General features: G+C 43.1%; 1 protein-coding gene across 4 annotated transcripts in view; it reads left to right on the top strand.

Annotated features, from left to right (window-relative positions):
* Positions 1 to 27,324, top strand: part of DRP2 (dystrophin related protein 2) — a 206,713-nt gene extending 179,389 nt beyond the window's left edge. For 3 of the 4 annotated variants that reach the window (XM_072123744.1, XM_072123746.1, XM_072123745.1), the window contains exons 22-23: positions 16,460 to 16,561; positions 22,049 to 27,324. In XM_072123744.1, the coding sequence (XP_071979845.1) occupies positions 16,460 to 16,561; positions 22,049 to 22,092 (146 nt within the window). In that variant the 3' untranslated portion in view covers positions 22,093 to 27,324. Of the gene's footprint in view, positions 1 to 16,421; positions 16,562 to 22,048 lie in introns of all 4 variants that reach the window. The other variant, XM_072123748.1, reaches the window with a different exon arrangement.
* The last annotated feature ends 1 nt before the right edge of the window (position 27,325 follows it).

The raw sequence follows: 27,325 nt of genomic DNA, 5'->3' as shown, positions 1-27,325 counted from the left end.
AAATTAGTAATAACTAAATTTACAAACAGAAATATTAATATTTAATCTATAAGGTATCCATAATAAAAAATCCATTATAAAATGCTCCAAGGTAAACACCACCTCCAGTCTCACATATCCCTTAGACAATATAGCATGTGCAAATGCCCAAAGGAACATCATTTACAATAGAGAGGGATAGCTTAGCACTAGTACAAGCTACATTTCCACACAAAATAAATACAGGGGAACCTTGAATTACTTGCGTAACTTACTTTCCAAAAATTTTAACTTGTTTCACAAGCAAAATTTCATAAAACATGCTTCATGTGAGCCCTTTCTACTCTGTACTATACTGTAGAACAAAGAAAGAGGTTAGTTGATGTACTACACATGTTTGTGGGTCGAATCATCTGTGTTTCAATAATTTTCTATGGGGACAACTTGTTTTGATATACGAAAGATTTGTATTACAAGCACAAATTCTTCTTATAATCCAAGGTATTCGATCATTGTGGAACCAGTGATTTGGGCTTTAATAATTTCCCAGAATGAATTATGCTCCTAATCTAAGGTTCTACTGTACAGACCAGGGGAGAAGAAACATTTGGAGGTTTTTTTTCCATTCCATCTGGCATTTTGGCATATTTCTGTCATAGAGAAAGGGGGGATTTTTTTTAAAAATTTTAAATCATTGGGTACTTGAATCATTGGAAGTCTGATCACTAATACAATACCGCTATGCTAATACCCATGATTGGTGCCAGCATCGATTGCAGGTATTAGCTGCTGGTGTGTGTCTATGGACCCACTAGAAACATCCTTGACCCCTTACCACATTTGGACGTTACTGTATGTCCTGTAACAGAAGGGGAAAGTATGAAGCTTGCTCACGGACTGAGCCCTCTTCATATATATACTGGTATGGCAGTATATGGTAGGATCAATCAGACAACCTAGGGTTAAAGTACCCTAGAGGGGTCTGAAAAATAGTAAAAGAAAAAAAAATTTAAAAGGTAAAAATAAATGAAATTATTTTTCATTTTCTGTCTCGTGCGCGCCTAATCTCTAAGAATTTAAAGGGCCAGCGTCCTCCTTATTGGCGCTGGCATTCCCGACTCGGCTATATAGCTTGGCGACTCCCAGCATCCCCTGCCGGCTCTTTAGGTCCTTATACTGAAGAGAAAGCCTTCCTGAGCTTTTCCAGTTGCCTCCGTGATACCTGAGCGTTTCCAGACGCCTCTGTGTTTCCGTGTTCCTGTGCTGTTCCCGTCTTCCTGTGCTGTTCCCGTCTTCCAATCCTGTGGCGGTCCTGTAATCCTGTGGCGGTCCTGTTGTATTCCTGTGGCGGTTCTGTAATCCTGTGGCGGTCCTGTAATCCTGTGGCGGTCCGGTTATCCTGTAGTGGTTCGGTATCCTAGTGGTCTTCCGAGGTCCTGCCAGCCGTCCATCCGAGGTCCTGCCAGCCGTCCATCCGAGGTCCTGCCAGCTGTTCATCCGTAATCCTGCCAGCCCGAGGTCCTTCCTTCCCGTGATCCTGCCAGCCCGAGGTCCTTCCTTCCCGTGATCCTGCCTTCCTGTGGTTCTGCCTTCCCGTGGTCCTGCCTTCCCGTGGTCCTGCCTGGAACGACCTGGTGGCTACCCACCGTAGCAAGACCATCCTGCTTTGTGGTGGGCTCTGGCGAAGACCAGGAGTCCACTTAGACTCCACTCCCGGGTTGTGGCTGGCATCGTTATCTCCCGCGGAGATCCAGGGAGTCCTCTGACTTTAGTCCCAAGGGACTATTCCCAGAGACTGTGACAGTAAGATCCGGCCATGGACTCCGCCAAGGTCTTGTACCCTACAAAAGCCATGGACAGTCCCAAGGATCCGTACCTGCTACTGGGTGACCTCCTCAGCACTATCGCCCAGCAGTCCCAAGAGATTGATGCTCAAAAGGAACTCTTGGACAAACTCGCTGCCACTCTTCGGATGATTGCCTCTCAGCAGTAGGCTCCTGCGACTCCTCCCATTGCTTCAGTCACCCCCTATGTTTTCCGGCAGTAGAGACTGGACCTGAAAATTTTTTGCCTGTCAAATTTGATGGCAATTCCAAATTTTGCAGGAGATTCTTTTCCCAGTGTTTGCAACACCTTGAACTGATGTCCTCCCAGTTCCCCAACGAACACTCTAAGGTGGCGTTTGTCTATTGTTTGCTCTCTGGAGAGGCCCTGGCCTGGGCTACTCCTCTGGTGACCTGGACATGGTCTCCCATACCAAGTTCCTGGCAAAAATCCGGTCCAGGTTTGAACCATCTCAAGTTCGGCTGCCACTCCTGTCCTGCTTGGTCCCGGTGTCCCTAGTGTCTCCACATCTTCCCAGAGCTGCTCCCATGACTGCGCAGCTTCCCAGAGCTGCTCCTGTGACTCTGCAGCTTCCCAGTGACTCTGCAGCTGCTCCAGCGGCGCCTCAGCCTCCACAGCTTCCCAGAGCTGCTCCAGCGGCGCCTCAGCCTCCGCAGCTTCCCAGAGCTGCTCCAGCGGCGCCTCAGCCTCCGCAGCTTCCCAGAGCTGCTCCAGCGGCGCCTCAGCTTCCCAGAGCTGCTCCAGTGACTCTGCAGCTTCCCAGAGCTGCTCCAGTGACTCTGCAGCTTCCCAGAGCTGCTCCAGTGACTCTGCAGCTTCCCAGAGCTGCTCCAGTGTCTCCGCAGCTACCCAGAGCTTGCTCCAGTGACTCTACAGCTTGCCAGTGCTGCTCCAGTGGCGCCCTAGCCTCCGCTGCTTGCCAGTGCTGCTCCAGTGGCGCCCCCGGTTCCGCAGCTTGCTAGTGCTGCTCCGGCTTTTCCAGAAGAAGCTTGCCATGGCTGCTCCGGTGACTCCGCAGCTTCCCTTCCCCGTGAGGCCGCTCCAGAGTCTCCACCGGCCTCCCCTGAGGCCGCTCCAGAGTCTCCACCGGCCTCCCCTGAGGCCGCTCCAGAGTCTCCACCGGCCTCCCCTGAGGCCGCTCCAGAGTCTCCACCGGCCTCCCCTGAGGCCGCTCCAGAGTCTCCACCGGCCTCCCCTGAGGCCGCTCCAGAGTCTCTACCGGCCTCCCCTGAGGCCGCTCCAGAGTCTCCACCGGCCTCCCCTGAGGCCGCTCCAGAGTCTCCACCGGCCTCCCCTGAGGCCGCTCCAGAGTCTCCACCGGCCTCCCCTGAGGCCGCTCCAGAGTCTCCACCGGCCTCCCCTGAGGCCGCTCCAGAGTCTCCACCGGCCTCCCCTGAGGCCGCTCCAGAGTCTCCACCGGCCTCCCCTGAGGCCGCTCCAGAGTCTCCACCGGCCTCCCCTGAGGCCGCTCCAGAGTCTCCACCGGCCTCCCCTGAGGCCGTTCCATAGTCTCCACCGGCCTCCCCTGAGGCCGCTCCAGAGTCTCCACCGGCCTCCCCTGAGGCCGCTCCAGAGTCTCCACCGGCCTCCCCTGAGGCCGCTCCAGAGTCTCCACCGGCCTCCCCTGAGGCCGCTCCAGAGTCTCCACCGGCCTCCCCTGAGGCCGCTCCAGAGTCTCCACCGGCCTCCCCTGAGGCCGCTCCAGAGTCTCCACCGGCCTCCCCTGAGGCCGCTCCGGTGTGCAAAGAGCCGACCCAGCCTGTGTCTTCCCAAGTCTTCTCGGTGCCTGCTCTCCTCCTAAGGTGTTTCATCACCAAGAAGAATTGGAGGAGGCAAAGAAAGCAGAACAGCGGGCTGAAGAAGAAGAGAAGCGGCCCTGGTCCGGAGTTGTGGCGATCGGATCACGAGTGCATCCGTGCTCCGGTGCCTGCTGCTGCCGCTGCCCCGCTCCTCCCAGGTCAGTACTTACTTGTCCTGGCTCCTGATGGCTCCATTGCAGTCCCGTCCAGGCCCCAGGTTTGTCTCCTGTCTAGGCCATGCGCTCCCGCTGCTAGGGTGCGCGCGCCTACTCTCTAAGAATTTAAAGGGCCAGCATCCTCCTTATTGGCGCTGGCATTCCCGTCTCTGCTATATAGCCTGGCGACTCCCAGCATCCACTGCCGGATCTTCAGTTCCTTCTACTGAAGAGGAAGCCTTCCTGAGGGTTTCCAGACGCCTCCATGATTCCTGAGCGTTTCTAGACGCCTCCGTGTTCCCTTGTTCCTGTGGTGTTCCCGTACTCCTGTGGGGTTTCCGTGTTCCAATCCTGTGGCGGTCCTGTAACGTTCCTGTATTCCTGTGGCGGTCCTGTAATCCTGTGGCGGTCCAGTTATCCTGGTGGTCTTCCGAGGTCCTGCCAGCTGTCCATCCGAGTTCCTGCCAACCGTCCATCTGAGGTCCTGCCAGCCGTCCATCCGAGGTCCTGCCTTCCCGTGGTCCTGCCTTCGCGAGGTCCTGCCTTCCCGTGGTCCTGCCTGCCCTGTGTCTCTACCTTGGCGGCCACCGCGGGCCTAGTCGCACCCATGGAGCTTCCTGGTGGCTCCCCGCCGCAGCAAGACCGTCCTGCTTTGCGACGTGCTCTGGCGAAGACCGGGAGTCCACTTAGACTCCGCTCCTGGGTTGCGGCTGGCAACGTTATCTCCCGGGGTGGTCCAGGGAGTCCACTGACTTCAGTCGCAAGGGACTGTGACAAATGGTAGCATTAAAAACATCATCAAAAGTAGAAAAAAATTACTCCACCCACAGTACACTGAAGTATGAATAAGTTATTAGTGCCAGAAGACGGCTAAATGAATTTTTTTTTTTTTGTACAGGGGGGGTTTTAATTTTTGTAAATGTATGAAAACATCATGAAACCTACAAAACCTTACAAATTTGGTATCTCAGTGATCAAAGAGTCATTTGGGGCGCTCAGTGAAAGCTGTTTAATCCAAGCCCACAAGAAAATGGTGCAAATGAGTTTTTTCATAATATTCACTGCATTCAGAATTATTTTCCTACTTCCAAATATACAGCATGAAACTTTTAATACTGTCACTATGAATTGCAATTTGATACACAGAAAACAAGCCCATTGTCAGATCTTTACATGGAAAAATAAAAAAGTTAGATTTTTGAAGGTGGGGAGTGAAAAATGAAAACGCAAAAATGAAAAAGGGCCTTGTCATTAATAGTTTAATGACCAGTAAATGCAATTCTTTGCTGCTGGAGTTCTGTAGTTTCAGCTCACACCTCTGCTATAAGTTTTAGATACTCTCCTCCATAATGGAAAATATTAACAGAAGCCCGAGCCTTTTCTTTTGTAATGGGTTGTCATTACAAATAAAAACAAATATGCTTTCAAATTACCCCATCTCGGATCAATGATGGCGTTGTGAGGGTATGACACTACTTATCTGGTGGAGGTGTCCTCTCATCGCCTCGCTTTGGCAGGATGTCAACCATCTGTATAATAACCTTCAGGGAAGTCATTGCTTTCTGCTCTTCCAGGCCCAAATTCAAATATAGAAAAGAGCCTCATAGCTGTCCGTGAGATTATACCCTGTCTTCTGACCAACTTTGGGGAGCTGGTTGGTTAGCCATATTTTTTGTATGGAAGATCTTAAGGCAATAGACGATGATATAGTTATGGTATTTTATAAGACTTGGGCTTCCTGGTTGAATTTAGAGACTCTTTAAAAATTACTACTCAATGGCCTATCTGCTTATTCATTATGTTCTCCTCTCCCCTTTCCTGGTGTTTTGCACCAATCCTACTTGTTTGTTTGTTGTTTTTACTTGTTTGTAAATTTTTCTACCTATTTCATGAACTTCCTTATTGCTATGACCACTTTGGCCCTTGAGGCACTGCTACCTGAGTGAAGTTGCCCCCCCCCCCCCACCTTGTTCATATCAAACAAAATTGGTGTCAAACATTTTTGTTACGCTTGTGCTGGTTTGTGCAGCAGAAATTTTTGTTAATAAAAGTTTCCAGAGCTCATCAAATGTCAACCTGCCCCCACATTACCAAAATCAAACAAAACTGGTGGCAATCAATTGTGCTATGTTTGTGCCACTAAAATTTTTGGTTTTGATGCTTTTGTTTTGAAGATATAAAAATGAAGATGAAAAAATAAAGGTCAAAAGGTCAACTAGCCCCCCTCCCCCATATTACTCAAATGAAACAATCAATTGTGCGATGTTTGTGCTGGTTTGTGCTTCTCAAATTTTGGTTTATGCTGGGTTTTTTTAAGCTATTGTAACAGGATTAGCTAGGTGAGTGCCGTCTCCTGGGATAGACGGGCACTTTTTGGCACATTACAGTCACAGTCCACTTAACATACATCTATTTAGAAACTGAGCCAATTTACACATATCAGTAGATAAAACAATGTAATCTTTATTGAAAATATATACAAAACATAAATACAAGAGAACAATATGCAGGTAAACATAGGAGTGGTGATGAGAAACCATCACAAAATATCACATTATCCGTGGGAACATGATACAGTCACAAGGAGTAAGGGAATCATATGATACAAAACATTGTTTATTAATGGGCTGCCAAAATACATTAAATATTAGTGCATATGACTTTAAGTATAGCACATAACTTAACTGATAAAGATCATGGTTTAAAGTGCCAGTGCAATGATCAGATTATTGCCACAGTATCTCAAAGTGCATACAAAGTGCTAATGTATAACAGGACAAATCATCACATCCCTCCATAATACAGCCTTTTTCTATCACAGTTCATGAACACATTGCTTACCCCTGGTGTCTTATATGCCCTGAGTACACCACAAACTGGAGAACTCCCCAATGCGTGTTTCGGCGCTGGTGGAATGTTTGTGACTGACAAGATTAGACTTATATGCAACTTATAGCCAATGATATGCATGAACGCTCACCTGTTGTTTACAGAAAAGTAGTCCAAATGGAACTATCGGGCGCACGCCGCATGAAGGATCACCGCCTCCTACCCGAGGCCCGTCCCAGCTCACTTGACCCGTCACGTGAAGAGGACGTCACTGCGGGACAGTGATCTGGGACAAGCTGTCAGGCAGAAGGCAGGCGTGTCCTTCCACACACATGCGCACACTGACTGCACATATCGCTGGTGAGTAGATCGTATTGCGTGCAATTCACACTATTATAATATAAGCTACTGAATTTCAAAATACTATATCATAAACACAATTTCTCTTCTAATATATAATACAATACAAAAAGATGAAAACTAGAACTATAATTGTTATACTTTGGTACATATTAATATTTACATATCTCAAGCCACAAAAATGTATATACAGAAAGAACATCATTATTAGCAAAGGAGTAGCATCTATACAGAATTGAACACCATCATAGTGTTGTTTAATAATTTTAATGTAATCTAAAATAACCCAAGTAATTCCTACTAATGGAATGACATTGGTGATCCAAATCCACGTTAGCACCTAACCGGCATAATATTTTGCACAATCCTATCGCTCACATTAACTGAGAACTTTCTAATAGTAGTCGACATCTATCACAAAGTCCCTCGTAATTGCACATCCCTGATATCTAAGGTAATACTGTCATGACTTACAGTGAACTATTATTCCATTACTTTAAATCCTGTCACCTAAAATTTCTACTCTTGAAACAAAGGGTGCTTTGCCATGTATATATTGTATATATGTATATATTGCGTTAAAATGAAGGCGTGAAGACAACTCAATTGCCTGTATATGTTAAAATGTGATATGCTTGGTGTAAACATGGCACACATATGTCACGATTGAAAGTGCAGTGTGCTTCTAAAGTGTGTTAATTACTCTGTGCATCTCAACCATGTGTGTATAATATGAATACTAGTGTGTGAATTCAATGAATGTGAGGACCGCATACCGGTCAATAGGTGTGAATACTTATTGTCCAAAGTGTCACTCACTGAAACTGTGTAAGTGCTCCATGATAAAGTGCTAGTACAAGCATTGGCCCATCACAGGCAACTTCTAAAAACTAATAGAACCCCTCATTTTCCAGTAATCACTTATGGATAGTTACTCGTGCAATATACTGAGGGCAGGTACAATTACTCAAATAATACCGCAACCTTACATGGTAATCCTCAAAATCTGATTTATCAGGACTGCTAGTTCTGTCTTATTCATTTGTATCCACCATGTGGCAAAGATATAACATTTTACACTATATGATTTCAACATTGTTCTTCAGGATATGCAGTCCAAGGGATATATCCGTACCAAGACATGTATCAATAAACATCTTCAAACTCATCATAACCCCGCTATGACAATCATTAGAAGAATCTAGGAAACATAAATACACATTAACATAACAAATTAAAATGTTAAAAACTTTCATTATCACATTAAAATAAGTTAAAAACCCAGTCTTGCCCAGGTCAGAGGTAAGATGAATGGTGGATAGCTCAGAGTCTCATTAATTCCAAGTAGACTTAAAGGGGTATTCCCATTTCAGCAAATTAATGTTATTGATTGTACAATGAAAAATTATACAATTTTCCAATATACTTTCTGTATCAATTCCTCACCATTTTCTAGATCTCTGCTTTCTGTACTGCTATAGAAAACTTCACTGTTTCTTTCCAGCGGACAGAAATCTGACAATGGTCACACTGGTGCACAGCTCTCGTTAGTAGCAGAGAATAATCAGAGCTGTGTGATATAACAAGCCATGCACCTGTGTGACTATGGTCAGATTTCTGTCCACTGGAAATAAACAGTGAAGCTTTCTATAGCAGGACTACAACTTGCTAGCAGAGATCTAGAAAACTGTGAGGAATTGATACAGGAAGTATAATGGAAAATTGTAGAACTTTCCTTAATTCAAACAATAAAACTTATTTGTTGAAATGGGAATACCCCTTTAATGTCTGTAAAGTCATTATCCATTTAGTCTCGCATTGTGCCAGTTTTTGTGCCACTGGTCCTCCCCTGATGTCACTGATAACGTGGTCGATACCACATACACGTAAATATTTAGGGTTGCATTCATGTAAATCTTTGAAGTGTCTGGCCACTGCTCATATGTCCCGGACGTGTTCACGCACCCTTGTCTTAAGTTCCCTTGTGGTTAACCCTAAATAAATGATGCCACATGGGCAGGTGGCATGGTACACCACTACTCTTGTATTACAACTTATGGTGTGTTCGCCTTTAGAATCAGTGAATGTTTCTGTGCGGATGATGTTAGGGCATGCTACGCAGCGGCCACAAGGCTTACAGCCCCATTTTGGGCCTCTATTATCCAAAAAAGACTGACTTATCTTCAGTGTGTGGTGGCTCTTCACCAATATATCCTTTGGTTTTTGACTCTACAGGCCGCTATCCCTGGGTACGGTGAAATATATTTTTGTATGACTGTGTCCGATTCAAGAATGGGCCAGCACCGGTCCAGAATTAGTTTCATTTGTTGCCAATGAGAATGATATTCGGTAATAAATCTCACCTTTTGGTTCTCCTGCTTCTTTTGTTCTGGGTAAAATTATTCAATTCTTGAAGTAGATTTGGCCCTGTTGTAGGATTTTCTCAATGATCTTTGACTATACCCACAGTCTCAATTCCCGTTCCCAATCTTTAAAACCTTCCTCCGTAGAACATATTCTCTTCATTCATAGATATGGTCCCGTTGGTACTGCATTAATAGTTGTGCATCTCCTTCCTATATATGTCTGATTGAAGATATCCAGAGTTGTCCCATTCTAAAATGACATCAAGAAAATCCACCTTACTCTTGTCACATTTGTATGTTAATTAAATATTTAAGTCATTCTCATTGAGTTTCTGGATGAATGTCCCCAGCTGATGGGCCGACCCCCTCCAGATAACCAGGATGTCATTGATGTACCCTGTCCAAAATACGACGCTGTCTATCGCAACATCCTGATCACCTGTAAGGAGCTCCCTATCCCACAGCCCCAGGAACAAATTGGCATATGAGGGGGCACATGCCGCTCCCATAGCCATGCCCTGGAGCTGCAGGTAGAAGGAACCCCCAAACACAGACAAGTTGTGGAGGAGGACGAACTCCAGCAGGAAGAATTGTACAGCCTATATTGCGGATATAAGAAGGTATACATTCCACTATGTTTTTATGGTGATAATCTATAAATTTTCTGATGTTCTCCGTTAGTCCCTTCCTGCCCGATATGAACGGTCGAGGGGGGTTGTTTGGGTTTTTATGCACCTTGGGTAATAAATACAGTGTTGGTGTTTTAAGTACAAATAGAGCATCAGCACACTCCTTAAATATAATCTTGGTCCTCACTGCCTTTTGTAACATGTTATCTAGTTCTTCTACAAACCTGACATTTTTTTTTGTAACAAATTGGGGGTCATTTACTTACTGTTGCGAACCAGCGGCGCGTTCTCCGACGCTGATTCGGGTTCTGTCGGGATTCACTAAGCTCGTACTCCCGATGTCCACTACTTACCCCTGAGGAAGTCGTCTTTTGACGTCGATACGCGTGAGGAGCCGGTCACCGCCTATCCTATCTACCTCTACCTGTATGCCAGCCCTGCAGTGTTTACTTGACTCAGATCCCTACTTGGACACATGTAGTGGGTATTACTTTTACTTTGGCAGTGATTATTCATAGCTCTTTATTAGCACTTTATTGTTAGCACTCGGCACTTTCCTGTGTTTGGGTTAGTTTTTATGGAAGTATTGGCACCTTTTTGATTTATTGTTTACGGCTATTTATTCACTGTTTACACCACTGTAGACTGTGCAGTTTGGGCTTATTGCTACTGAACTCTATATTGGGTCACATTATTGTGGATTATGTGCAATATTGAGGTAGACATATAGACAGCAACCATTGTCTGGATAGGGGTATTTGGTGGTTGACCCATACCAGGGTATGGGTTTGAATGGGTATGAATTTTCTTATAAAATATTTTTTAAAATGTTTTTAAATGTGTGTCTTCTTTGTACATGAAAAAAATATTGATTTACGTTGTGAGATATTTCCACTTTCTATTTTTTGCATTTTGGTCTATCTTTGATGCAATCCTTTTTGCTTTTTGAGACATATCTACTGCACTAGACTTGCCTTTATACGATTTGGCTGTGCAAACTGCTCTTTTTCAATAGTACGATGTCCACTAGGTGTCGCTGCTGCGCTGAAGTCCGCCGGAATTCACCTCCTCCGTCTCGGTGAATGTGAGTGCTATTTTTGCGACACAAATTTTTTTATTAAATACCGCGTTTTTTCCGAATCCGTCAGGTTTTCAGACGGCCACGCCCCCCAATTTCTGTGGCGTGAAAGCCGGCGCCGATGTGCCACAATCCTATCGCATGCACCAAAATCCCAGGGCAATACGGCGCAAATGGGAAAAATTCAGGAAACCCGGCGGAAAAAAGGTGATTCGGACCCTTAGAAAATGTGCCCCATTCTGTCCCTTAATTGACTTTGGGCTTCTGCCTCGTACATAGTTCGCCTCGTACATACATAGCGCGACATTTCCTCCCTTGTTCGCCTGTTTTATGATTACATTGTCCAACTTTTTTAGGCGGTTTAGAGCTTTATGTATTTGTGAAGTTAAGTAATCACCTTGTATTTCCCTCTGGATTTTTTTTTAACAAATAGCTCTATGGCTGGACAGGCGCACAAGGCTGGGAATCAACGAGACTTTGGGTGAATGCAAGCTGGATTCTTACCAGTTTGTGTATTCCCTGATTCTTTCTCCAGTTCTTCTAGAATCTGCACGGCCTCTTGTTCCATAGCTGTTGGAAAAATTTATTTTGGAACCATTTCTTGTAAATGAGGGATGGTGCGAAGATGTTCAGATCTTTTATGGCTGTAAATGCATTGAATCGGGCAGAAGGGGAAAAAGTTAAGACTTGCGTCTCATCCATAGACAGTTCATAGTAAATTTATTACCTTTAATTGAGTACCAGCAGTCGTACTCATAGTTGTACTCGTAGTTGTGCTTCTCGTCTCAGGTTTCCTTTTACTTTCTGGTTGATTTTGGGTTAATTTTCTCTTACCAACATGGTCTTGTCGATTTTGACCTTTACAGTTTGCACCCTCACTGTGATCATTTTGGGATGAAGACTCATGGATCTTCTATTTGGGTGCATGAAATGCGGTATATACATCTGTTTCTGTTGGAAGCATTTTAAATCTCTTGTATATTTTTTAGCCTGTCTCTTGGATCTTTCTCTCCCACTCCATTAAATCTTCATCCAACCAATCGTTAAATGTCATTAGGGACTCTTTTGTCATTGAATCTACTAGTCTTCCTTACCATATCAATTTCCATATCAATTTCTTTAAGTGTCTAGCCATAGAAAAAACTAGCACCTCCAAAAGAGTCTGGAAAAGTCACACAAACTATGAAATAGGGAAATATACTGGATTTTAAAATTAAATACACGTTCCCCCAAAAGTTTAAATAAAAGAACAGATACTATGTATTTCTATTGAATTTTATTTGTATAGTTAATAAGTACAATTTCCAGAACACACTTGCATTTCCGGTATACACGCCCACTCTCAAGATGACGTTATCACTCTAGTCTTTTAAATGTTTTCTAAATAGCGGTAACGAGTAGACCATGACTAAGGACCACAATGTGTAGAGTCCGAAACGCGTAGGTCCGTTACCATTTTTTAAACTAGGAGCATGAGTGCTCCAAGAGTTTTTTCTACCTTGCTAACAATTTTATACTCAGAATGAAATAAAAAATATTTTTTACTTATCTTCCTAACAAGTGCTTTTTTCCTCGTTTGCTACCACCTGTATCGGCACAGGATTTTCTTGCTGTTCCGGGCACCGTTCACACTGTCAAGCAATCGAAAGGATTCCATACCATACATCTGAACGGTGAGCAGTGATTTTTTTCTTTTGCAACAGGAGAATCCTTTTTCCTTTATTGCATCTGGTTTATTCCTAACATGCAGACCTGTTCTGCCAAATGAGTACAAAAAGAAGCAGACATTGCCAGACAAGAAGATACAGTAACGCTCCAGAATTCACACAAAGGTTTAGAGGAGCAAGAAATGGATGACAAGATTTCCAAGAGCCCCAAATTGATACAGACATGGACACAGAAGAAACAGCAACTTTGGAAAACTAGAGACGCCTTGCAGTCCCAGCAAAGAAATGGAAATTGAGCTCATACCTCTACCCTTTCAGATGCAGCTGTAAAGGGGAAAAAAAGTAAAGCTAGGGCGATAAAAAAATGGAATCAAAAGACAATCAAACTTGTGGCAGTCTTTCTGCTCAAAATGTGTTAAAAAGTTCAGAAGACAATAAAGTATACCATCTTGTGAAATCCATTGCTTCGAAGGGTGTCACACAACATACCTATTCTTTGAGGGCAGAGTTCAATATTCTGCCCTGTTCAGCTGAAGACTGGTGTTCACCGGGTTGATGCACAGTGCCATGTGTCCACAGTAATTCAAAAAACTATGATAGAAAATCCAAGTGTTCACTTCATAAGGCAATGTTACTCCCAGTATTTCAAACTTTACACACCAAGAACAAGGCAAATTGACTTATCCGTTCTCTCAGCGTCTGGCATAAATCACCTTCAGTCTTCTGCTGAACAAGGGCCCGACCTTGCAGCATCTACATGTCTAAGACCAATCCAACTTTCTGTTCAATGTCCAACAGCATTTAAAACAGATGCATCTGGAAAGGTGGTCTGTACAGGAACCTATGTCTAAAACTGTCACCTATGTACAAGAATATAACTACTATAATACTGCCCCCTATGTACAAGAATATAACTACTATAATACTGCCCCCTATGTACAAGAATATAACTACTATAATACTGCCTCCTATGTACAAGAATATATCTACTATAATATTGCCCCCTAGTTCTAGTTTCCCCTCCCTCCTGCCCCCAGTTCTAGCCCTACTCTTCTGCCTCCAGTTCTAGTCCCCCCATGCCACCAGTTCTAGTTACCTCCCCTTGGTGCTCCTAGTTCTATTTCCCCTCCTCCGGACCCCAGTTCTAGTCCCCCCTCCTGCCCCCATTTCTAGTACCCCCTGCTGCCCCCAGTTTTAGTTCCCCCTTCTTCCCCCAGTTTTCATCCCCCCCTCTCCTGCCCCCAGTTTTGCCCCCCTGCCCCCGATTCTAGTTCACCCCTCCTGCCCCCAGTGCTGGTGCCCCCCCTCCTGCCCCAGTTTTGCTCCGCCCCCTGCTGCCCCCAGTTCTGGTTCCCCCCTGATGCCCCCAGTTTTGGTTCCTCCCCTGCTTCCCCCAGTTGTAGTCCTCCCCTCCTGCCCTCAGTTCTAGTCCCTTCCCCCCCTGCTGCTTCCAATTCTAGTCCCCCCTCCTGCCCCCATTTCTAGCACCCTCTCCCTGCGCCAGTTTTCATCCCCTCTCCTGCCCCCAGTTTTGCCCCCCCCCCTCCTGCCCCCAGTTCTGGTGCCCCCCCTACTGCCCCAGTTTTGCTCCACCCCCTGCTGCCCCCAGTTCTGGTTCCCCCCCTGATGCCCCCAGTTTTGGTTCCTCCCCTGTTGCCCCCAGATGTAGTGCCCACCTCCTGCCTCCAGTTTTAGTCCCCCCCTCCTGCCCCCAGTTCTAGTCCCTTCCGCCCTGCTGCTTCCAGTTCTAGTCCCCCCCCTGCTGCCTACAGTTTTGCCCCCCCTCCTGCTCCCGGTTCTAGTGCCCCCCTCCTGCCCCCAGTTCTAGTGCCCCCCTTCCTGCCCCCATTTTTGGCCCCCCCTTGCTGCTTCAAGTTCTAGTTTCTACTCACTGTGAGCAGAGCAGCCCTGTTCCGCAGGAGTCTGCATAGAGGAGAAGCCAGAGGGTCATGTGATGATGACATCACCACAGGTCCTCCAGCTTCCCCTGTATACAGCAGCTGACAGGTCCTCAAGAAGTGTGTGCTTATTGCACACATGTTTTATTCCGTTTTTGCTGCGAATTGCAGCAAAAACGGAATAGAAGTGCGACCCCTGTGGTTTGGTCATTCGACCCCCGCCAGGTTGAGAACCGCTGCTCTACAGAAACTCTTCAGCACAGTGTCCCAAATCTAAAACGTGAGTGAATTCCCCTCTACTCTGCTACTTCAAGGAGAGAAAATCACATTGAAAGCAATAATTGCATTTCAGGAGGGCCCAACACCAGACACACTTGGGCATTACATGGCATTCTGTAAAAGGACCCAATGCACCTGGGAGATGTATGATGACCTGAGAAAGGAAATCCTCTGAAAACACCAGGAGATGTCGTCATTTTGTGCTCCACACAAAGGAGTAACGACAAGATTTCATGAAAGAAAGTACCGTATTTTTATAGTCCAGTGCGCCTTATATATGAACCGTACTTACAGACAACAGCTGCCTTGAACAATGGACAGGTCTGCCACCTGCTGGTCATTCACTTAAAATCAGGTGCGCCTTATAATCCGGTTGCCTTATATATGAACCTAGACGTTTTAGCAGGCATTTATTGATGGTGCGCCTTATACTCCGGTGTGCCTTATAGTCCGAAGAATACTGTAATTTTCTTTTTATTTTGTAAGTTAGATTTATGTACCTTGCTATTAGTGAGTTATTGTATTAAAAACTTGCGAGGACTGAACAGTTCACTGTATTTACCTTTTCTCACTGGAAAGCAGCCTTCAATGTTCTGAAGCCATGTTCAACATTCGTGTAAAACAGCAAATAAAATTTTCTCTAGAAGAATGCATAGTTTATTTAAATAGTGTTGTCATAGCAAAGTGTTTCATGGTAGTTTGTCTCACAATACTTGACAGTAAACTAAATATGCCATGTTTTGCTCATAACAAAATACCAATATTTGGTATAAATATTGGTGTGGGAAATTATGAATTTACAGGGCAAATCATCACCATTGTCCTGCTCAAGGAGATAAAATTTACAGACAACTCTGCAGACCTCTGAAAAAATATTATCGATACCTTAAAAATGATAGCACACACAAGCTAAAATCTCTGCAGCACAAACGTAGCAAAAATGTTTGACACCACTTTTGTTTGATTTGGTTAATGTCGGAGGGCTGGCTGACCTTTTGACCTTTATATTTTCATTGATATCTTAAAAACAAATGCAGCACAAACAAAAATTTGAGCAGCACAAACATAGCACAATTGATTGGCACCAGTTTTGTTTGATTTGTGTAATGTGGGGGAAGGGGGGCTGCTTGACCTCTGATGACCTCTGGAAACTTTTATTAATATCTTCAAAACAAAAGCAGCACGAAGGTTTGACACCAATTTTGTTTATTTGAACAAGGTGGGGGGGGGTGGCAACTTCACTCAGGTGGCACTGCTCTTAGATTTACCCCTCTAATGGAGGATCATGCTTATTGGTTTCAGTATGTTATGATGTTATGATGATTATTGTTATGATGTACTCTGTACTTTTTAAAAAAAAAATTGTATTGACTCAAAAAAACTATTCTCCCGGATTGTATTGACTGGAGGAATAAAGTTACCTCATCTTGAAAATTAAATTTAAAATTAAAGTGTCCATATTGAATTTATTCACAATAAGTTGTATCTTCACGATATAACCCCAATGTAATCTCCTATAATCTCCAAATGTTTACAGGTGTGGAGGATAATGTTTCTCTGAATAATTCTTTACAGATGATATGGAAAGTGGTACCAGGGATGTTGGCTTGCAACTTGAAAACATCATGGAAAAGTTAAGGAATGCATTTCCAAGTACACAGGATAAGGAATTATGTGGTATGTAGATAAACTACTTAAATTAAACATTTTTGCAAAGGGGTTTCAAACTATTCCTATTGCTGTGATCTCTAGGAGTCCGTATACTATTCTCCATATACTTTCTATGAAATTTGGGGTTGTTTTTTGAGTGGGACACAGCTGCACCTTTTTTTAAAATCAAACCTTTTTTTATTGAACAGTTATAATTGAAATAAAAACAGTAACTCCCTCCCCCCACATACACAAAAACCCTCCCTGACAAACCAAAATTACAATGTTACACAGCAAGGTACGCAGTATAAACTGCAACCCATAAGATGGCCTCATGAAATCTTACATAGATCCAGAGAACGGATTTCATGCCCAGCACCACTCATCTCCCCACCAGCCACACCCAACCCTGGCCAGCCATGTCCCCTCTTCACGGCCTGGAGGTGGCGGAAAAGGGAAAATAATTACAAGTGCTGTCAACAAGGTAGCATTTGCAATTATTTCAGGGCTTCTACTCCACTGACGTGGTACATAAGCCCTGATAAATACCTTGCTCTGTCTTATCTTGCATAGATATGTATTTATGAAACTGATCCTGACGCTAACCCAAAATAGCATCTTGGGTACTGATCCATAATAAAGTCTGATAAATTCCTGTGCATCCCAAGGGAGAGCATCTGTGGGATGTAGGATCTGCAGCCAGAACTGATTAAGCTTCAAAAAAGAGCCCCTCCTCTGTGTCTGCAGCTAAGGACAGCATAACCAACAAGCAGGGGAGTGGTCAGAGTGGTCCTCTACCATCCTGACTATCCTATCATTGCCCAATGCTAGTTCAATGCGCGTTAGAGAACTGTGTCTCAGGGTTCTTGCTCTCCACAGGTCAACAAACATATGGATTCAAATGTAATGGTGTAATGGACAGTTAGAAGTGTAGGAAGGTTTGCTGCAGCACAAGAAGGTGGAGAGAAATAAACTGCAATGAGAAGCATTTCCACTGTGTCCAATTTACTGCTCATCCAGATCCACCATACTGAGAAAACAATGGAATGGAATCTGCTTATGGGCAAGAATGCTCACCCTACTTGTATTTGACAAAAACAGTTGAGTGATACACCGCACTGATACAGGAACAACCCAAACTCAACTTGATGTAGCGGTAAAGTGTGTCTCACAGAGGCATATCACTTCTCCAAATTCCGTCCTTGCACAACTTGCGGCCATAGTGGGATGCATCTGCAGAGATCACTTTTGTGTATATCAAGCCATGTTGTGGCATCCTTGGGTGAAGTGAAGAAGTGCATCACATTCATATCCACAATCTGCAGCCTTGTGGCATAGAGTAGGGTATGCTGAAATTGTGAAAATGATCCCTCTTCCAGCTTCGCAGCTGGAAAATCAAAGAATATTGAGTTCCTCGTGCCATCAATCTGTAGATATGTCACTTCACAGGCTTTACATGGACTGATATCCTAATCCTTCTAGTGAATATAGTAATGCATATTAAACCCGAAAGCGCAAATTTCCTGGTGGTAGCAGCTGGTATTCTATGTGAATGATCTACTGCAAAAAACAGGGTCAGGTTAGCTTTCTCAGCCAAAAGTACTCCCCACGACTGAAGCCTTCAACTTCAGGGACACCAATCAGTCGCACATTATTCCGCCTCAGCCTGTTATCCATATCATCTGTTTTGACCATAAAATTAGCCACCATGTTTTGCATACAGGAAACATCTCTTCATCTCAACATTTGTCAGTGTCTGCTTTCAATCGCCCAATAATCCATCAGTATTGCTAAAGCCAAAAACAAAGAGGAGTTGATCCAGAACAGAGATGACCAGTAAATGGGATATTTGCATGTCTTCTGGGTTCTGTATCCACTCCTGCTTTTGGCTAACAATCCTGAAGCTTTTCCTTCCTTCTCACTGATGAAATGAAGGGGCAAACCAAACATAGTGGAAACGTCATAGAGCGGTGGAGGTTGAAAACAGCATTATGGAATTCACAAAAGGAGACAGCTGTCAGTTGGCAGCAGCATGAGTAGGCTGCAGAGTGTCACATTGACAAATTATGGTGATGGCAGCAACATCATAGGCCACAGAGTGGTACAATGAGAAATTTTGGAGCTGGCAGCAACATGGTAGGCCACAGCGTGCAGGCGGCAGTGGCAGCAGGTCAGAGAGTAGGACAATGAGAAATTCTAGAGGTGGTAGCAACATGGTAGGCACAATGAATTACATTTAAATGTGAATTTAAGTTTTCCTGAAAATATGATGTCAGCAAGGCAGCAAGGGTCCAAGAGGGTGGAGAGCCAAAACTCATCCCTATGCCGGATGTTGACTATTCGGCTGTCACTAGTTAGGCAATTAGAAATGAGATTGGATTACCAGATACAATATCGCGCTGCTTAATAGGATTAGCGTGCACCTTGGAAGAAACCGATAAGCTCAAGGACTGGCTCACGTTCTGTTCTACATATTTGTGAAGGGCTGGCACTGCCTTTTTGGAAAAGAAATTTCGGCTTGGAACTCTCCACCTCGGTTCGGCACAAGCCATTAGTTCTTGGAAAGGTGCAGAGTCCACGACTTGGAAAGTACCAACAACTTGAACAGAGCCCAGTCAGCTTCTGTACCTTAGGATGGCTGGATGCATACAGTTGTCTCTTTGTAATCGTCTCGCTCAACCACTGCTGGCGCCATGCGTAGCGAGGAGCATCTGGACTGGGAGATGATGTCAAAGACAAACAGCCCCCTTCAGCCAAGGTGCTGAAGCCTTCACTGGCTGAAAAGGCATGTGTGCCACTAGGTGCCGCTGCTGTTGCTACACGGCAGGATGGACCACTTCTGAGACCCGTTTCTCCCACGATGGTGATGCTGCATGCGTTGACGCAGGGCCGTAGTGCTAACGTTAGCTCCCTGGCCACGCTTCACTTTCTGCCCGCAGATTTGACAAATTCACACGCTTGGCTCCTCTGGTGTCTTCACAAAAAACTGCCACACTGCTGAGATGGGGATTTTACCGCCAACACTCTGCACTGAGTGACTACTACCATCACTGCCTTGCTGAGCCCCTGTGCTACTGCTTACTTGGTCCTGCGAAGCGGGATTTGTATCCCCGCCCATTTGGCTCCCGTCCTCGCACTGCTGCTACCCTGCTGACTCATGGCCACAGTAGCGATGATTATGAATCCCTTGCTACACTGTCAATTTGCATTTCCCTGTCACTGCTACTCTCCTCAATGGTGTCAGTATGCACAGCCTACCTACTGCACGAAGCAGAGGATGTCTGCCCCATCTCTTCACTGACAAGCAGCTGCTGACTGTCCTCAAACACTTCATCCTCGCTGAATAGTGGCACTGATCCCAGACCACCTAGTAGCTCTCTGGCTGAGGGAAATGAACAGGACAGAGGCTGGTTGAGGACAGGTGAGGTCCGCTGACCTGCTCCTGGGCCATGCCAACTAATTGTTGTATCTGACGAACCCACTGACTCTTGGCTGGGGTTGTCAGATGTTATATTTGAGGAATTGGATGACCTAGTCAACGAATCAACAACAGCAGTTCAGGCCTCACAGAGTCACCCCTGCTGCGATGTCCCCTTACAGTGCTGCAACTTCTGCCTGCTCCACCTGCCACCTTTCTGTCTGACATAGTGATTAGTCAACTACGGATTTGACACTTATTTGTTGCTCTCAACTTTAGCTACAAAACAGTATGGAAATTTGCGTTATACAGATACCCGACAACGGACACCCTGTAATTGGAGCGGAAATTACTCTATAAACTACGTGAATTTGACACTTATTTGTTGCTATGCATTTTAGCAACAAAAAGTATTGGAATTTGCATTATACCGATGAAACAGATTTCTTACTATTGGATTTAGTAACTAAAAAGAACTGCTATTTGGGGTATACACATCCCCCTAAACGCACACCCTGGGATTGCAGCAGAAATCGCTACAGCACAGTACACTAACAGCAGCTAGACGCTACAGACAGCACATTCAGTGTGAAATGGTGAGATTGGAAATTGCTGCTTTTCATAGGCAGTGTGACATCACATAAGCCTGCTGGTCGCTGATTGGCTTACAGGTCCTCAGATGTCATTGAGGGTGTTCCTTTCTTCTTCCCAGAGTTTTCTGCCCCATGCAACAAGTTGTGCTCGTGCCCATTTAGCTAAAAAAAAAAAAAGAGGGGAAAAAACCCCTTTGTTCTCACGAATCAACGTAAACTTCGGGTTCGTGACAAATCAAATTTTCTGTGAAATTCGTATCGAATTCCGCTTTGTTCGAATCCATTCGCCCATCTCTAATCAGAAGGTGTTTGGATTGGACTTGTACCTGTGCCGTAGCTTTCTCATTTGGACTGAATATGCAAGTACTCTAAATATCTATGTATCTTAGGCTCACAGCTGGCAGTGTAGTTGGGTGCAAGGCAGCAGGGAACTTAACTGCTGCAGATTTAGCAGTCTCCATATTGTATACTGGGCAGTCCCTTGCACAAAATCAGTTTAGTGGGGTAAAACCTGGTGACAGAATCCCTTTAATTTAGAGATTGTCTCCTAATTCCATTCAAGAAAACATTTTTTTAGAACACAAAAGCATCTTGGATTATATGCTTCTGATTTTGAGGGACCAATTTTGGAGCTATAACATTTCAGTTTCTTATCGGAGGACAAAGTTTGGCAGAACTTGACTATCCACACAGTCTGAACCCTACTGAAAACATTTGGAATTAAATTATTTTTTCATGAAAAGGAGAAATTTCCTTTCTAAAAGATTTAGAGCATGTTACTCTTTTAGCAGAATAAAGGGAAAATGTTCTATATTTTGTGAATGAAATTGGCAAATTTCAAATGTCATATGTCCTAAAAACCCCTGAGGAAGCTGCGATACGCGACGGAACGCGTGGGGCGACTTGTCCTGAGTCCTCACCTCCACCTAACATCTCTTGGTAAATTACAGCGTGTATTAGTGTCTTGTGGGTCCATTATAGCATATTAGCCATTCCGGCACAGAGGATCACTATGCACTTTTGTGGAATTATATCTTTATATTCTCAGAGACACATGTCCTGCTTTCATACTTACTTATGTTTTGAGATGGTTTTGTGAGGCTCAGGTCTGGATTACCTGACATTATCAGGTGTCGGGCTCCAGTTGATTTTTGCATTTATGTGTGCACTGTGGTGCATTTCTTTTTAAATGGTTTTTCTTATTTTTTTGTCTTGCTGATGTTTGTCTTATGTCCAATTCTTTAATAAAGTCAATTTGTGTTGTTTTTCTACCGTACACATGCTTCCTGGTCCTTATTCCGCATAGTTAATTTCCGCATGTGTGTAGCCCATGATTGGGTGTTGCCTAATAACATAGATCCCAATTCTGTTCACATATGTCCTAAAAAGCTCTTCTACCTATAATGTGCTCCTATGCTATTGTCGATACACTGGAGGTCTGCAGTAATTTGATCAATGAGTGAAAGTAGTTCCTTCCTAAACACTACTATTTTTGTGTTGTAGATGGCGACACTGAAACGCAGGAATCTCCGACACTGCCTTTGTGATATTGGACGACATTTGTACCCAAAAGTATGAATTGTATTAACAATTCATAACTGAAGAAGCAATGTTTACAATTTGCTGGCCAATAGAAAGGTGCAAAGATTAAAAACTAAGTTTTTAATTTGAAAGCAATGAATTGTTACATACATTCTTCAAAGATGAATGCAAAGAAGAAAATTGTAGTGTGCTTTTCAAGGATCAAAAAGACATTTTTTTTTTGCTACTGATTGCATTTGAAAGTCCTCAGCCTAGCTAGGTAACATGTGGTTTAAGTTCAAGATTAAATGTACACACTACTTTAAAGGGATTATACCAAAGGTTAGGGGATAACAATCTGACCGGTGGTCCCAGCAGTTGTACCCCCAGCAATCATGGGAATGGTCTGCAATTGAAAATGAATGAAGTGGCAGGTGCAGCATTCAATACTATGAAAGTGCTTGGTTATCTTCAGTACCACCATTAAAGGAACACTCCATTCAAAGTGGATTCATTGAATTATACCTTGTGGGGGGCCTGAAGAGATGAGTATGACTCTAGGTGCTAGCAAGGTTCTAGGAATACAATGAAAATGAGTCATGCTCCTCCCTTCTAGCCCTGCACCATTATTATTCAATGAACAAGCTTTCACTGGAAGCTTTCACTTTCACTGAACTGCAGGTAATCAGGTCCCCACTGATCAACCTGTTATTCTCTATTCTGTGGCACAATACCTCAAAGCTATATTGTCCAACATGTATTTTAACTCGCAGCCAGATGCTCCCAGTGGTTTTTCAGTGGTCATTGTTAGGCCTCTTTCCCACAAACTGTTGAAAATCGTACAACCTGCTCAGTGAAAACCAATCAAGTTTTATCAGATTGTGTTGAGTTTTTAGTTCATTCAGAGTTGAGTGTTTTGTTTTTTTTTTGAAACACAATTATTCACCTGTGGCAGATTCTCTCTGCTCTAATCTACTTCATGGAAAATCGCATAACACATCAGTTTTGTTTTTTTCCACGCCCACCCATGGACTACAAAGGGTGTTTTTTTTCCCTAAGAAAAGATCCATTGAACAGCTATGTGAGTTTAGTTAGAGTCCAATGTGATGACGATGGACTTGCATGAGAAAACCGCTTGTGGGCAAGAGGTGGAATGCAAACTAAAAATAATTAAAAGATGCTAAGGAGCCCTACAACTGTTGTGTAAAAGCAATCTCCGAACTACTAGGCAGTGTATTGTGACTTCAACAAAATGTTTTATAACAATTATTAAAAAAATGTTGTTTTGTATAAGGTACCGGTAAATCTCAGTCTTTGATGTGTACACCTAGGAAAAATCTATTAATAAACTAACAGGTACAATTAGATTGAATTGCCTAACAGTCTAACAAACAGAAATAACTTTTCTTAACTTTTGTAACAATCAAAAAATGAAATTTTTAAAAGGGAAGATTGAGAAAAAAAAATATGCATAAAGACCAACAAAAAGGAATATAAATTTAGTTATACTTTCATGGACTAAGAATGAAAAAAAATAATTTTCATAGTATAACTTTATAGACAAAGACAAAACATTTTTTTCTCTCAAACAAAATGTTTTGTTCAAGTCTATTGTCAGATGCCTTGATGCACCCAGACATTAGCCAAATCCTGCTGTGTCGACCTGTTGAGGATTTGGCAATGTATGCATAAGGGAGACTTGTCCAACAACTGTAGGATAACTGAAGGCCTTGGAACACATCACAGCAACTTACAGCAGGATATCTAATAAAGTATTTGTGAGTGCATCCTCCTGAGGAAAAAAAATATGAAGTGAACCTAGGCTAAGGCACTGTGTACATATAAATATCCTGTATATTGTATGACATCCATGCATAATATATTGATTTCAATTTAATAATAAAAATAAGTCTGTCTGAGAAAAGGGAAAAAAATACCTTTAAACATGGTTTCTGTGCCAGATCCATCAAATGATAGACATCATTGACAATAGGATCTTTTGGGTCCGTCTGTGGGGTCTGTTGAATTTTGTTTATTGTCAAATATGTGACTAACTCTGAATGGAGCAGGTACAGAGGATGAGGAACAGTTGAAACGAAGAATGAAAATGAATCGTATAAGTGGAAAGTATTGAGTTGAAACGTGAGAGCCATTTTTTCAATTTTAAACGTTTGAATACCAATTTGTTACATATTACTTGTTACTTCTTACATATATGACTACCTGACACAGACTGTTGAATGTTATAATAGCTTCAATATGCCTTTATTGGGTCACATCTCTGTTATTCTAACAAGGAACCAAAAATAGCCTGCATGGACAAAGAATAAAATAGACTCGTATGGCTTCCTACAGGCTACAGCTTCCATTGTATTTATATCAACAATATATAGTACCGAATATACTTGAGTATAACCAGACTCGAGTAGAAGCCAATTTTAGACCCCTAATTTTAACACAAAAAACTGGAATAACTTATTGACTTGAGTATAAGCCGTGGCTGGGAAATGCATTGGTCACAGCATCCCAGTATATAGCCAGCCAGCCCCCAGTAGTATACAGCCTGCCCAGCCCCTGCCCACAATATAATTACTGTAGGAAAAAAAACAAACACTGTACTCACCTGCCGACACCCTCCCGGAAGGTCCGCTGCAGGGATTGTGATGTCAGACGCTTTCTGACATCATAGCGTGTGCCGAGCGGTCGACGTCACGATCCCTGCGACGGACTGTGCAGAGACATGGAGCCAAGCTGGAGCATCGCGATATACATTTTGGCTTTCTTCTGGGCTACTACTTTATAACTTTTAGGCCGTCTGCACAATTTGTGGATTATGTGCAGATTTTACACGTTTTTTTTTTTTTTGCAGAAAATATGAAGGGTAATACTGTAGTTTTAAAGTGAAAGTGATATGGATATGCATTTTTTTGCAGTTAAATTGTTGCTCAAATTGAAAAAATAAAAAAATGAGCATCACTTTTCTTGTGCAACATTGCAGATTATTTTTTGCCTTGCAGTCTATGTGAAAATCTGCATATCCGCATCATGACACATTGGCACATAAGATGAGGACATATATGTAGGAAAAAAAAACCTATGCAGCCGCAGTTCAACTGGCAGACGAGTAGTCTTCGCATCTTTTAGAAATATGCAATGTGTTCAATCCATTGGATCTGACCTGAATACGGGTCCAATTTCATGGGCAAAACACATTTGTGTGAAGGTAGGAAATATGCAGTTTTCCAGGATGGCAAAAGAAAAACCACACCTCTTTTGCTACCTTGTAAAGCAGCCCCCTTAATAGCAAGCATGACTTTCAGGACATGATGCAGGATTAAAGCCAAACCAGTATATCTATTTCAGACAGAACAGATTACCAACAATAGACAACGCTCTTTCGACGTGGTTGCATCTTCTACAGTGAAGGGACCTGGTTTGGCAGAGTGAGAGGCTATTGACTCAGGATGGGAAGTAAGAATTGTCCTTACAGAGACTTTGCCAATTAAGGCCGCCTTGTAGGCGTGTGGAGACTTATAGCCGCTTTTCTGGGGGATTCTGGGGAAAAACGCAAATAAGTTTTTCAGGATGGTAAAAGGAAAGCCAATTTGTAAGGCAGCCCCATTAACAACATGCATGACTTTCAAAAAGTCTAATGACATGATGCGGATTAGAACCCATCCAGTATATCTATTCCAGAAGTAATAGTGGACATTTGCATATTTTCCTAGAATTTCCCAGTGGAGTGTCTAAAATAATCTTTTCATTATGTAACGCAGACTTTTGTCTGCATTACTTTCCTAATGCCTCCTTTTCTCCATCCACCCCTTATAATACCCCCTTTCCTGTAGCACCTAAATGCCCCCATTTCGGTAGCTGCCTCTTCTGTCTGCCTACCTCCCATGAACCATCCTTTTGCTGTGGAAAAAAATAAAAATCAGAAAGTCATCCTTTCACATTCTGCGATTCTGAGCATTAGGATCCTGGTAGATGTGATTGTGGAGAATATTATTTGAGACTATGGACTTAATTTATAGATATATAGATTGTACCTCTAAATAATTTTAGCACATTTCACTCTGGTATGGTGGTTTATAAGGAATGGCCCCTTAAATTCCAATTCTACTTCACAAAAGGTAATCCTCTTACCACAATCAATTGAATCTTCTGATAAATAAGTGTGGACAAGCTGAAAAATCATTTTACGCCAGGTAATGCTTTCAAATTACAACTTAAATCTAGGTTAGCAGCTGGCTGACAGACTTCTGATTATAGTACATGCACATATCTGAGATGACCCACCAGCTTACACTCTAGTCAGTCTATTATTATAATTGGTATCAGGTTTAAAAGAGTTGGACTCAGACAGCATTATCCAGATTTAAAGGGGTTGTCCTTACCTACTGTGGCGCTCCAGTTGTCCCAAAAAGCCACTAATGCTTATCAAGCAAGCGGAAGAAGTCAGACGGGAGTGCTTGCCTCGGTAAACCTGGACAACTGGAGCCCCGAAGAAGGTATATATTTTTTTTTTATTGGTTTGTTTTTACAGAACCCCCCCACCCCCCCTTTCACACCAGATATATATTCACCCAGGATCGAAACATTCTTACAATAGGTCTGCATCCAGTAGGGCGTCTTTAGATCCTATATTTCACAGTATGAAACATGACATGACTGTTTTATTCCAATACAATAACTTAAAACTATATGCCCGCATGGAAGCAAAAGAAACATGAACACATTTTTGAATAAACAAATCTCAAAAATCAATTGTCAAAAAAGGGAAAACAAATTATTTGATTAAAAGAACAAGAATATTTTCCGCCAAAAAAGTGCATCAGACAGTGATATGGCTAAATAATACAACAGTTTGGTGTTAAAAGGCTATTGTAAGTTTGATAGGAAGGTCAATGCATGTTATTATTGATAATAAATGTTTATTGAGAGAAAAATATAAGAAAAAAACGGATTACAATCCAAGCTGTATGTCAGATAAAACTATTTTTCAAGCTTTTCTCTGCAGCACATTTAAATAATGTTAAATACATGTTCCGTTTGAATTTTTTACACTTGGTCCTTCAAGGGTGGTTTACAAGAAAGAAAATCACAGTTTAAGGCAGTTGTTGTCCATTATAATGAAAAGATTCATGTATTCTTTACAGGGAATCTGAAATTGAGCTCTATTGCCAAATGTTCAACAAAACAACCTCTAACATGACAGGAACTCAAATTTACAATTCAGATGTGAAATCAGCCTCAGTC

The sequence above is a fragment of the Engystomops pustulosus genome, chromosome 9, assembly GCF_040894005.1.
Source record: "Engystomops pustulosus chromosome 9, aEngPut4.maternal, whole genome shotgun sequence".
NCBI classification, from domain to species: Eukaryota; Metazoa; Chordata; class Amphibia; order Anura; family Leptodactylidae; genus Engystomops; species Engystomops pustulosus.
Note: the sequence above shows the minus strand (reverse complement) of the source record. Positions and strands in the feature narration are given on the sequence as shown.